Source organism: Dasypus novemcinctus, chromosome 25 (assembly GCF_030445035.2).
Source record: "Dasypus novemcinctus isolate mDasNov1 chromosome 25, mDasNov1.1.hap2, whole genome shotgun sequence".
NCBI classification, from domain to species: Eukaryota; Metazoa; Chordata; class Mammalia; order Cingulata; family Dasypodidae; genus Dasypus; species Dasypus novemcinctus.
Window position 1 is genome coordinate 10,841,370 of NC_080697.1, and position 13,993 is coordinate 10,855,362.

The 13,993-nt window shown below is 38.0% G+C and overlaps 1 protein-coding gene across 3 annotated transcripts in view; it reads right to left on the reverse strand.

Moving 5' to 3' along the window:
- Window positions 1-13,993, reverse strand: part of LDAH (lipid droplet associated hydrolase) — a 224,415-nt gene that overhangs the window by 53,054 nt on the left and 157,368 nt on the right. For all 3 annotated transcript variants that reach the window (XM_004484777.4, XM_058287671.2, XM_023586434.2), the window contains one exon: window positions 10,716-10,950. In XM_004484777.4, the coding sequence (XP_004484834.2) occupies window positions 10,716-10,950 (235 nt within the window). The remainder of the gene's footprint in view (window positions 1-10,715; window positions 10,951-13,993) is intronic.

The window sequence follows — 13,993 nt, forward strand, 5'->3', positions numbered from 1 at the left end:
CTCCCCCCCCCCAATTCCCTTTTACTCTAAACTTCAACAAATCCCGTTGGATTCTATAAAAAGAATTTTTAGAAGCTGCTCACATAAATGACAGAAGAGGCACCATGGGACCCTAGTTTTGTTTCATTTAAGAAATTATTCTGGTATTGAGTTAGAAACATTTGTAAAGAAATTTGTAATTTATGTGTTAGCTCCTTAAATAGCTCAGTAAATTTTATATCATTGTAAATGTTTTAAAACATTATTTCCATATTGATTAAAGAAAGGAAAGATTATGAAAATTTCTCTTACAAGAATGTATTCAATAAAGAAATACAAGCTACCAGGAATTCCCTGTCTCTGTGCTATGTTTTTCAGTTAGGTAACTGAAAGGCATTAAACACATCAATCTGGTCTAACTGAGGAACAGACCCTAGAATATTTTTTAAAGTTAATTCTTTTGAACTGTGACACTGTTGAGTTAAAATATATTTGCTTTTAGCTTTGATAAGAAAACCCAATTTAGCTGTCTCAATGAAAAGTCTTTTTCTCATGAAACAGGAAGAATATCTACTCTAAAGAAAAGACAGTAGCAAACATTCCAGAATTAAAATGAAAGAAACCCCCTCCAAACACATATTTTCTTTAAAAACAGTATCTAAAACAATCTAGTTACACAAATTGTACTGATGAGCAACGTGTTAAAGTTTACAAAGTATAGTAATTAAATTAGGACTGCTCTTCTTTGAATGCTGGGTAATAAATGATGATTCATTCAGTCATACTAGCGAAGAACACATGGCACAGAATCCCACAGGAGAGGACATGGCATCTTTGCCAAAAGGATAGCAGCAATGAATTACTTGAATATTTTGGTTTCTTGAATTTTTCAGAACTTAAAACAACAAAAAATGTGTGTATAAACTAAAGGATACAGAAAACCAGTTTCTATCAAGATAGGGCAGGATTTATTATCCACCACTTGGACTGGCAAATTTCCTCCATTTGTTTCCGTAATATTTGTACTGAAGCACAGACATTACATAATGGACAAACACTGCAAGGCAGCCCAAAGGTCAAGCTGGCGAGTTAAAGGTCACTGTCTGGATGCCAGTCAAACCGCAAAGCAGGTCTGAAGGGAGGACCCAGAGGGTCCAGATGTGACCACTGAGAATGACCTCTGACCTGGTAGTCTTCTTCCTCAAAAACCCCTCTCTTCATATAACCTGATAATCATGCCACTAACTCAACTGGCTGGTACGAATACTGTTTATCTTTTACCATTCTTGGGATAGAAGATCTGGAGGAGTCCACTAATAACCTGCCATGGTTAAGGTCTTATGTTATCAGCATTGTTCCTCATCTGGGGCTGTTTTCCACTGGTGGTAGAGAAAGAGAGGCATCTAGTAAGCCAGGTAACAGGAACTGCCTAAAGGATGGCAGGGCAAGCCTGAGCCAAGACAGCGATTGTGATGTTGTTGCAAGAGAGGGCAAGGGTGGCACTGGAGATGCAGAGCGGGCAGGTAGGAAGAGGCTGGCTAGCATGTTTGGGGTATCTGGTTAAGGAACAGACTAGGGTCACCACTAGGAGATTAAACGAAATACCTAAGTAGACTATGAACTAAGAACCCAAGGAAGGAAAGAAGCAGACAGGTAATTCTCTTCTCTTCTGCCTTTACCCAAGGTTACAAATACTGGGTGGGTAATGAGAAAACAAAACAAAGAGGGCCAAATTTAGAATCAAGGGACTAGAATATCAGAGAAGGAAAGATGTCAAATATAGATGTCAGATATAGGAGGCTTACACCCAAAAGTTTATTTGCAAGTTGGTTGTTTGCAACATAGATGAAGAATTTGGCTGCAGTCTGGTTCACAGAGTACTTTACCATAGTGTAAGTCACTCTGGTTGTGTGGGAAAGGAAGCTCAGGTTTCTCAAACAACAATGTGACTAGAAGGCTCTGGCTCCTTGGGCCAGGGAAGGGAATGTGTCCTGTGCCCAAACTGTCTTGCTCCCTGCTGCCTGCACTTGTGGCTGCTGTAGGATGCAGTGGGAGGTCAGTCACTGCAGTTGAGAGGAAGATTTCTTTGGAAGATTCCTTCTTTTTTTTTTTTTTTCTTTCATAATTGAGATTTTACTGGTTGTTTTGAAGATCAGAACAGACATTATGAACAATTTGTACACAATTCTTAATGTACGTACCATAACCCTAAAAAGCCATGTAGTTGTTCTCCGAGAGGATGTTTATAATCCAGGTGTAGAAAAATTTGAAATTATTTTTCGTAATTACATGCTTTAAGAAAAAACATTAAGCACTGGATTATATAGCATAAGCAATGCATTATATATTCATTAAATACATAACTAAATATAATAAAATTGTTGTACCTTGACTTTTCACATAAAAACAAAACTCTCATATCCCATGTTCTGATTTGGGTTTAGAAATTTTATCGAAAGAGACATAAGGAAAGCATAGGTAGCTGCCTGATCCTGGGGCCCCATGTCCTCAAGCTGTTCAGTTTCTCAAGGACAAGCAGCACATAATTCAGGCAGTCAGGCCGAAGGAAATGCCCGTCCAAGGGAGGAAAATGGTTCCCTAACTGGAGAAGGTTTTTTTTTTTTTAAATTAATCTTTTTTATTTTGAGATAATTAGATTTACATGTGGTCATAAGAAATAATACAAAGAGGTCCTGTATACCCTTTCCCCATTTTGCCTCAATGGTAACATCTTGAAAAATTATAGCATAGCATCACCACCAGATTACTGACATTGATACAATCAAGATACAAAAGAAAGCCGTCACAGCAAGTCTTTGTTACCCTTTTATAACTGTACACACTTCCCTCCTGCCCCTTCCTCTGTCCTTAACTTCTGGCAACTACTAATCTGTTCTCTATTTATAATTTTATCATTTGAAGAATGTTCCAAAAATGAAATCATGCACTATATGAACCTTTGGGATTGGCTTTTTTTTCTCTTAGCACAGTTCTCTGGAGACTCATCCCTGTTTTCACACACATCAACTGCTCATTTCTCTTTATTTCTGAGTAATATGCCAAGGTATGGCTATATCTTAGTTTATTTAACTATTTAACCATTGAAGGACATTTGGGTTGTTTCCAGTTTTTGGCTATTATGAATAAAGTGGATATATTCACGTTTTATGTGAACGTAAGTTCTCATTTCTCAGGAATAAGTGCCTAGGACATTGCTGGGTAGCAATATGTTTAGCTTTTTAAAAAGCCGCCTAACTGTTTTCCAGAGGAAAACCATGGGGATGTACCATTTTACAATCCCACTAGCAATGTCTGAGTGATCCAAGTGCACCCTCACTAGCATTTGCTGTTATCACTCTTTTTTATTATAGCCATTCTGATAGGTATTGATGATATCATATTGTGATCTTAATTTGTTCTTTCATAGTGGCTAATGATGCTGAATATGTTTTCATGTGCTTATTTGTCATCAGTATATCTTCTTTGGAGAATGTCTATTCATGTCTTTCTTCTGCTTTCTAATTGGATTGTTTATTTATGGTTGAGGTTTAAAAGTTTAAAAAAAAATATCTATATATTCTAGCCCTTTGTCAGATATGTGTTTGTAAATATTTTCTCCTAATCTGCAGTTTAATAGTTTAATATTTTCTCCAAGTCTGTAGTTTAATAGTTTAAACTTGATTTATCAGTTTTTCCTTTTGTTGCCAAGTTTAAGAACACACTGCCTGATCCTAGATCCTGAAGACTTTCTCCTAAGTTTATTTCTAAAAGTATTCATGTTTTACACTTAAGTTCATGATGTATTTTGAATTAATTTTTGTTTAAGGTATAAAGTTTAGTTTGAGGTTCATTCTCTTGCTTTCTTTTTTGCCTAGGGAAGGCAAATTGAACCAACAACACTTAATAAAAAGGCATTTTTTTCTTCCATTAAATTAATTTTGTACTTTTCTCAAAAATCTGTTGGGCATATTTGTGTGTGCCTATTTCTGGGTTCTCTGCTCTACTGATCTATGTGTCTGTCCTTCTGAGAATACCATACAGTATTTGATTACTGTACCATGTCTTGAAACTGGGTAGACTGTGAATCTGATTTTATTCTTATTTTATAAAATTGTCTTTCCATAAAAATTTTAGAATAATTTGGTCTATATCTAAAAAAAATCTTGCTTGGATTTTTTTTTTTCTTTAGAAGGACCTTTTACATGGGAAACAAGTACTCAACCACTGGGCTACACATGCTACCCAGTGAAAGGTGGTTTTTCATATTTGTTTGTTTGTTTTTAGGGGGTACCAGGGATTGAACCCAGGACCCTGTACATGGGAAGCAGGCACTTAACCACTTGAGCTACATCTACTCCCCTTGCTTGGATTTTGATAATAATTGTGTTACACCTGAATATCAATTTAGAAAGAACTGAAATCTTTAGCGTGTTGAGTATTTCCATTAATTTAGGTCTTCCTTAATTTCTATCATGAGCATTTGTAGTTTTTAGCATTTAAGTCCTGTTGCTAGATTTACACCTAAATATATAGAAATACTGATTTTTATGTTTATCTTGCATTATGCAACCTTGCTGAACTCATTCATTAATTCTAGGAATTTCTGGTAAACTTCTTGGGAATTTCTACATAGACAATCATGTCACTGATAAACAGGAGCAGTTTAATTTTTTCCTTTCTGATTTATACCTTTTATTTCCTTTTCTTGCCTTACTGCACTGGCTAGAACTTCCAGCATTATGCTGAATAAGAGTGGTGACAGAAGACATTTTTGCCTTGCTTTTGATCAAATGTTTTTTCTTTATGAACTGATATGATCATGGGATTTTTTTCTTCTTTAGCCTGTTAATATGGTGATTACATTGGTTGGTTTTTGAATGTTGAACCAGCCTTGCAACTCTGGATTAAATATCACTTGGTGATAGTAATAAGTCTTTTTATATATTGCTGAATTCTATTTACTAATATTTCGTTAAGAATTTTGTGTCTGTATTTATGGCAGAAATGGGTCTGCAGTTGTCCTTTTTTTTTCCCCACTGTCTTTCTCTGATTTTGGTATTAGGATAATGTTAGTACCCTAAAATGGACTGGAAAGGGCTCCCTCCTCTATTTTCTGAAAGAGATTGTGTAGAATTACTTCTGGTATTACTTTACTTCTTTAAACATTTGGTAGAATTATCAAGTGAAGCAATCTGGTTCTGGAGGTATCTTTTGGGGGTGGAGGTGGTTTAAATTGCAAGTTCAATTTCCTTTACAGTTTTAGGGCTATTCGAATGATCTATTTCATCTGGAGTGAGTTGTGGTAGTTTGTGTTTTTTGAGGAATCGGTCCATTTCATTTAAGTTGTCAAATTTATGTGTATAGAGTTGTTTGTAGTATCCCTTTATTATCTTTCTTATATCTGTAGGGTCTGAAGTGATAGCTCCTATTTCTTTGTTGATAGTGGTGATTTGTGTCTTTACTTATTTTTCTTCATCAGTCTTGCCAGAAATTTGCCACTTGTATTGATCTTTTCAAAGAGCTATCTTTTTGTTTCATTAATTCTCTATTTTTTCTATTTTCAATTTCACTGACTTCTGCTCTTATTCCTTCCTTCTGTTTGTTTTGGGTTCATTTTTCCTTTTCATTTTCCTGGTTCTTGATGTGGAGGTTTAGACTATTCATTTAAGACTTTCACCCATTTCTAATATAAGCATTTAGTGCTACAAATTTCCCTCTCAGCGTTGCTTTAGCTGTGCCCCACAAATTTTGATATGCTGCATTTTCATTAAGGTCTAAGTATTTTTAAAAATTTCTTTTGAATGTCCCTTCTTGGCCCATGTATTAATTTACAAGTATGTGGATTAGTTTCCAAGTGTTTGTATATTTATCTTTGGTTTTTCTGTTATTGACTATTGGTCTGATTGTTATGTCAAGAATATACTCTATGGTTTAAATGCTTTTATATATGTTACAGTTTGTTTTATGCCCAGGATATGGTTCATCTTGTTTTATGTTCAGTGGATGTTTGAAAGTAATGTGCATGCTGCTGTTCTGGGTGTTCTGAATTTGGTTTCTTTTGATTAATGTTTGCATGATATATCTTTTCCATCCTTTTACTTCCAGTCTCTTTATATCCTTGTTTTTTGAACTGAGTTTAAGACAGCACACAGTTGGGTCATGTATTTTAAATCTCTCAGTGTATTAAGGCAACATTAATGTAATTATTGACAAGTTAGGGCTTGTATACCATTTTATTGTTTTTTGTTTGGTCTCTCTTTTTACCTATTTTTCTGAGTTCTTTTCCTGCCTTCTTGTGTGTTACTGAATTTATTTTAGAATTCCATTTTGATTTATCTATTGCATTTTTAGTATATCTCTTTATACAGTTCTCTTGCTCTGTTTTATATTACATATACTTAATTTATTAGTCTGTTGGTGTTGGCATCTTACTAGTTCAAGTGAAGTATAGAACTATAACTTCTTTTTACCCTCCCCCATTTATTATATAGTCATCTTAAATATTTCCTGTACATAACTTTAGAACCATAAACTACAGGATTGTAGTTTTCATTCATTTGAGAATGCCTTGATTTTCCCTTCTTTCATTTTCATGGGATGTGGAATTCTGGATTGACAGGGATTTTTTCTTTCAGCACTTATATATGTTGTGTCACTCCTCCTGGCCTCCATGGATCTTGATGAGAATTGTGCCATTCAAATAGATTTTCCCCTATAGGTAATACTTCATATCTCCAGCTGCTTTCAAGAATTTTCCTTTGTTCTTAGTTTCTGGAATTTGGTTATGATGTATCTTGGTATGGGTTTTCTTGGGTTTATTCTGTTTATAGAGTTCATCAAGCTTCTTAAATCTGCAGGTTTGCCTTTTGTCAAATTTCGGAAGTTTTAAACTATTATTTCTTTGAGTACTTTTTCAGCCCCACTCTGTCATTCCAGGACACCAATGACACAAATGTTAGATTTTTTGTTATAGTACCACAGGTTTCTAGGGTTCTGTTTTTTTCACCCCCTTCTTTATTGGTTAATCCCTATTGTTCTATCTTCAAGTTCACTGATTCTTTCCTCGGCCCACTCCATTTAGCTATTGAGATCATCCATGGCATTTTTATTTCGGGTATTATATTTTTCAGTGCTAAAATTTCTACTTTTTTCCCCTTTAAATCTTCTATTTCTTTCCTGAAATTTCTATTTTTTTCGTTTGCTTGAAACATGCTTATAATTGCTCACTGAAGCATTTTTATAGAGGCTACTTTCAAATCTTTGTCAGATAATTCTAATATTTCTGCATTTTGGTGTAGTAATCTATTCTTTTTTTCTCATTCAAGTTGAAATTTTTCTTAAAACTAGTGACTTTAAACTGAAACCTGTACACTGGAGTATTATGTTATGACTCAGGATCTTATTTAAACCTGATGCTTCACCTGGCTTCCTCTACTACCATTCTGGGTAGGGAAGGCGGAGACACCACCTGATTACCACCAAGTGGGATGAAAGTCTAGGTCTTCCACTTGTCTTTGACACCCTAGGACCTCCTTATTACAGCTGGCCAGCAGTAGGAATTCCAACTCCCAGCAGGCCTCCACTGCTACCATTTTGGCTCAGAGTGGGTAGGAGTGGAGTGCCTTGCTACTTCTCACTAGGCCTCTACCAACATCACTGGGGTGGTGGTGGTGGCCCATTACTGCTAGAGAGTGGTAAAAGTTCTGGCTCTTCAGTTGGCCTCTTCCAGAAACCACCACAGCAGGGAAGGGGTGGGTGCCTGATGACTGGGTGTGGAAGTCCAGGCTCTTCCTTCAGCCTTTGCTGGCATGAGTAGGGATGGAGGCCACAGTTTTTTTGGAGTAGAGTTGGTATTAAGAGTTTCTTTTGGAAATGGTGCCCCTTTTGGCTAGAGAAAGTAGGCTTTTGTCGGAGCTTTATGGTTTTTTCTTGTTTTTATTTGGGGGGCGGGGGGGTCTGTGTCCACTGGTGTTTCTGAGTTTCTATTTCAGTTATATGTCTACAATATATGAAGCAAAAATAAAACCCAAGGAACTCATCAGAGTCATTCCTTGGGTCCAAGGTCCCTACATGGTCTGCTTTTTGTTCTCCCACTTTGAGAGTTATCTAATGCTTGTTTTATATATAACACCCAGGATTTTAAGCTGTGTTTAGGAGGAGAAAAAGGGAAAAGTACATCTCCATTTTCCCAGAGGGAGATGTCTTTAGGGGGAAAATGGAGTTCCCACTTTCACTGGATCTCAAAAAATGTCCACAGATGGACTGGCCCTTAGAAATCATCTAGTCTAATTTTTCATTTGATTAAGAACAAGAGAGAGGAAAGGTCTAAATTGAGGCCAAAGAATAAATATGAAACAGAACCAAAATTAGAGTTGTGGGTTTCTGACTTCTGGTTAGTGCCATTTGCACTTAGTAGACCACATCTTTCTTATCTATAAGACAAGGGATGATGAGAAATTGGACCAGATGATCTTCAACTTAAATCATTGACAATGCTTATGACTACCCACAGCCCTGCATCCCCTTTCCCTAGCTCATCTTCTTCCACCACTGTGTTGAAGCTATAATAAAGAACTGGGGTTGGGGAAGTTGTGGAGGGCAAAAATTCCTCAAAGAAAATATACTGAACTTTGTAATTGTGATGATGGTTTCTTCCTACATATTTGGAAAAATACCTCCCTTACTCTAGCTGTACAACTGTACAGACAGGGTCTGTGACTTGATTTTGGATTCCTTTTGTACATGATCTTTGCCATTCTTTTTTTTTTTTTTTTTAATTTCTCTCCCCTTCTTCCCGCTCCCCCCGAGTTGTCTGCTCTCTGTGCCCATTCGCTGCATGTGCTTCTGTGACTGTTTCTTTCTTATCAGCAACACTGGAAATCTGTGTTTCTTTTTGTTGTGTCATCTTGTTGTGTCAGCTCTCTGTGTGTGCAGCACCATTCCTGGGCAGGCTGCACTTTCTTTCACGCTGGGAAGCTCTCCTTACAGGGCGCACTCCTTGCATGTGGGGCTCCCCTACGCAGGGGACACCCCTGCGTGGTGCGGCACTCCTTGTGCACATTAGCACTGCGCGTGGGCCAGCTCCACATGGGTCAAGGAAGACCGTGGTTTGAACCGTGGACCTCCCATGTGGTGGACGGACGCCCTATCCATTGGGCCAAGTCCGCTTCCCTGGCATTCTTAATACAGATGAGCATGGTCAATTTTATTCAGGATTCCTGCTTTTCTCATTAACTGGGGCAAAAAGAGAACAGCAAGAGCTATGGTGAAAGAAAATTTAGCACAATAGCAGGTCCCCTTCATTTGAACAAATCATGTATAGTGGTTTGATGCTGTGTAATATGTACCCCAGAAAAACATGTTCTTGTTTAATTCATCCCTGTGGGTGTGAACCCACTGTAAGGAGGACCTTTTGATAAGTTTACTTCAGTTAAGGTATATATGTGTGGCCCAGTCCAATGAGGATGGATCTTAATCCTATTACTGGAATCCTTCATGAACAGAATGAACACAGAGAGATACAGCAAGAATGAGTGTACCACAGAGGGAGCAGCCAGAAGCTGAAATCAATGCACCCAAATGAGAAGGGAAGGACCAGGAGATGCTGCCATGAGCTTTGCCATGTGACAGAGGAGCCAAGACTGTTGTCAGCCAGCCCTGGGACTCTGATCTTTGGGATAAAAGCATTACCTTGGTGATGTCTTGATTTGGACATTTTCCAGGCCTCAAAACTGTGAGCAAATAAATACCCATTGTTTAAGCTGAACCATTCCATGGAACTTGCTTAAGCAGCCTAGGAAACTAAAACATTGTATAACTTCCTATGTACCTCAGTTTCTTCATCTGTAAAATGGGGATAGTAATAATACCTAAACCTCATTATTTTTTCTGAGGACCACAGGTAGAAGCTTAAAAGAGTGCCTGGCTTTATTAAGCATCAATAAATATTACTAGCTATTACAACTGTTATTATTATTTATTGGAAGCCTGCCTCTTATAAATAAAATACTAGCTACTTTGTAAATATTATCACATGTAAGCCTCAGAACAACTGAGGCTTATCCCTATTTTGTAAATTAAGAAACTAGGATTATTTTATTATGAAATTCACTTATAAATACAGTATAAAATAGTATCATTTAAAAAGATAGATTACGTAAAAAAGAAAACTGAAGAAAGTCAAAATAAAAAAACCATAAAAAAAAAAGATGACATTTAAAACTTTTGAAGACCTGGCAAATTCAGAAAACAGTAAACAAAGTACCCAGTATTATAATATATTACCAGGGTTATTATTTATAACTTTTAAAATTTAATGCCTCTAAAAATATTTAAAGGAGGAAAATAAAAGCATAGCCTGGTCACTCTATGGGAAAACTGGGCCTGGTTTTCTTCAGCTATCATTTGCAAAGTTATCCCACTGAACTAAAAGGGCATAACTTGAATTCCTGTAAGGACCCCAGTGAAGAAATACAGTATGTACAGAATTTTTCCTCACAGTCCTATAGCTGGAGTAGAAAATCAGAAGCATGGGGTAAAATTAAAGTTTGATGAGTTTTTTCTATTTGTCATACAGAGGTCCCCTTACTACAGTCATTTTACTCATTCCTAATTTTAAACATTTGGGGGGAAGGGCAACAATAACTACTTGTTTGAGGTTCATTCACTGTCTGAGATTATTTTCTAAGCACTTTCTGATAAAAAAAATAAATATATGTATTTTTAAATGTGCTTACCAAGGCAGAATGGTTCCAATACATTTCTGATTGAGAACTCATCTGACATGTTCATCTGGTTAAGACCAATTCTGATCAGTAAGGACTTGATTTTCTCAGGGCAAGGTTTCAGTAATAAGTAGCCAATAACATAGAGACCGTATCGAAGCCAGCACAGGAACGGGGTGGCAATCCTGCCTTTGGGTGTCTGCGACATTCGCTCAATTGTTGGAAAGAGCAGCAAGGTGCGGATTACCTACAATAAAGAAACATTTTGTTAAGAGGTTTTCTTAAGGGGTAGCACATTACGTTACATTTTCTTCCACAGAGTAGAGACAAATAGCCGGGTTTTAGAATATGACTACAGGCTGAAAAGAACCCCTGCCCACTGCATTCTTAGCCCTTAAACTAAAGGGAATTGAAGGATGCCCCTTTAGTTGTTGGGATTCATTTTCAAGGTGGAGGGAGTCAGACACTACGTAACTCCTAGCCTCTTGTGACAGCAATTCTCAATTCCTTTGAAGGAAAAACTATACCACTTAAAACAAAGTGGTTATATCAAATTCGTCAACTAATGATGATGCATGAGAAAGGAGAGCAACATAAAGAACTCCATTTCTACTCACCATCATTTACTGATTGCAGTTGTAGATATTTCACTTTTGAAAAACTCCTCTATTCCTTAATAGAATAGCTAAAGATAATCTTTAAGAGGACCAAATCTATTTCTGAGTCAACCCTAATAAAGTAAAAACCAGGACTTCTAGGAAGATGGCAGACTAGAAAGATATGGGACTCTTTTCTCCTCCAGAAAAATACCTAGAGGACAGGCTGAAACAGCCTGGAAAAAGATCCTCTATGGTTTAGGCCACCAGGCGAAGGCTGAACGCTGCCCAGAGAAGAGAGGGACAAAGGAGGAAAATCGCAACTACAGAACTGTGAGTTGACATGAGCAGCGGCTGCTCTTGCTGGCACCCTCCATCACACTAAGGGCACTTTAGAATTCTCAGACTTCTGGGAAAAAGGGGGCTCTAGGGATCCACCACCCCAGGAAAAGGGAAAGAGAGGGACAGAGACTAAGGCTGACTCAGCTTCTGATGAACAAATTTGGATATGTGTGTCCCACCAGTCCTTTCAGGCGGGTGGGACAACACTGTGGTTTGCCCTGGGAGTGGGCACAGGACTGGAGAAATCTGAACCTTGTAATCGCCTTCTCTCCTAGCTGGGATGAATTGTTGAGGATGTACCTTACCAGGAAAGGGGGGAGAGAGGGACACAGCCTAAGGCTGACTCAGCTTTTGACTCACAGATTTGGCCTGCTGTGTCCCAGGAGCCCTTCCAGGCCAGGTGGGGCTGGGCCATTGCTTGCCTTGGGAGCCAGCAAGGGGCTAAAGATATATGACCATCCCAATCTCCTTCTCTACTAACCTGGACTGATTGTTGAGGCCTCAGAGAGGAATGGAATTACTTCCTCGCTGGAAAAAGGGAGGGGGCTGCCAGAGAAGGCTGAAGAATTGTCTCAGAAAAAGTTTGAATTACAAGGCTCTTAGCCCCCAGGCAGGAAGCTCTATCACATTGACCCAGAGTGTGTTGCAACAAATACACTCCAACCAGGTATTGAACTGAGAACTGTCAAAGATTGCTATCTGCTGGCAGAATAAGGAAGTGTACCTGAAAAAATCAAAAATAAGTAGGTGAGGTTTTTCCCAAGGCCCTAGGAAGTGAGTCTATAACCAATTACTGGGTCCAGTTTCCAATTCTGAGCAACTAGCAGGGACAATCCTAACAATCCAGGTCGAGAATCAAAGAGGAGTGGTAACACACAGCTTCCTGCCAATAAATCCGTACAAAAGAAAAATAAATTGAGCACCTGAGTAAACTACATCCTAATCAATGTCTAGACATAAGCAAAAAATTACAAGCCACACTAAAAAATAGAAGGCATGGCCCAAGAAAAGGAATAAATCAAAGCACCAGAAGAGATGCAGGATTTGAGAGAACTAATTAGCTAGATATGAACAAATTTCCAAAATCAAATTAATGAGTGGAAAGACAACAAATGAAAGCAAAGAAGTTGAAATCCTAAACAGAAAAGTAACAGAGCTCATGGGAATGAAAGACACAATAGGTGAGATCAAAAATACATTAGAGGCATACAACAGCATACTCGAAATAACAGAAGAAAGAATCAGTGATACCAAAGACCGAACAGCTGAAATTGAAGAGAGGAAAGAATAGAAAAGATTGAACAGGGGCTCAGAGTTGAATGACAAGATGAAATGCAACAACATACGTGTCATGGGAGTTCTAGAAGGAGAAGAGAAGGGAAAAGGGGCAGAAAGAGTATATGAAGAAATAACAGCTGAAAATTTCCCAACTCTCACAAAATAAATGAATTTACATATTCAAAAAGCACACTGTACCCCAATCAGAATAAATCTGAATAGACCTACTCCAAGACACATACAACTCAGATTGCCAAATGTCAAAGATAAAGAGGAAGTTCTCAGAGCAGTGAGGGAGAAGCAAACCATCATCTACATGTGAAGCCCAGTAAAACTTAGTGCAGATTTTTCTTCAGGAACCATGGAGGTGAGAAGAGTGGCATGATACAATTAGAATACTGAACGAGAAAAAGAGCCAACTGAGAATTCTTTATCCAGCAAAACTGTCCTTCAAATATGAAGGTAAGTATAAAATATTCACAAACAAACAGAAACTAAGAGAGTTTGCAAAAAAGAATCCATCTTTGCAGGAAATATTAAAGGAAGCCTTTGAACCTGAAATAAAGAGACAGGAGAGAGAGGCTTGGAGGAGAGTATAGAAGAAAGAATGCAGAAAGGAAAACTGAAAGAGTAAAAAGACAGAAAAAAATATAACATGTCATATGAAAACTAAGAATAAAATGGTGGAAGTAAATAGAATATATATAGTATTCTCATTGAATGTGAATGGATTAAACTCCACAATCAAAAGATACAGACTGGGAAGCAGATGTGGCTCAATTGATAGAGTGTCTGCCTACCATATGGAGAGTACAGGATTGGATAGCAAGGGCCTTCTGACCCGTGTGTTAAGCTGGCCCATGCACAATGCTGCCATGCACAAGGAGTGCTGTGCCACGCAGGGGCGCCCCCACATAGGGGTGACCCATGCGCAAGGCATGCACCTCACAAGGAGAGCTGCCTTGCACGAAAAAAGTGCAGCCTGCCCAGAAGTGGCACTGCACACACGGAGAGCTGACACAGCAAGATGATGCAACAAAAAGAGACACAGTTTCCTGGTGCCGTCTGATAATG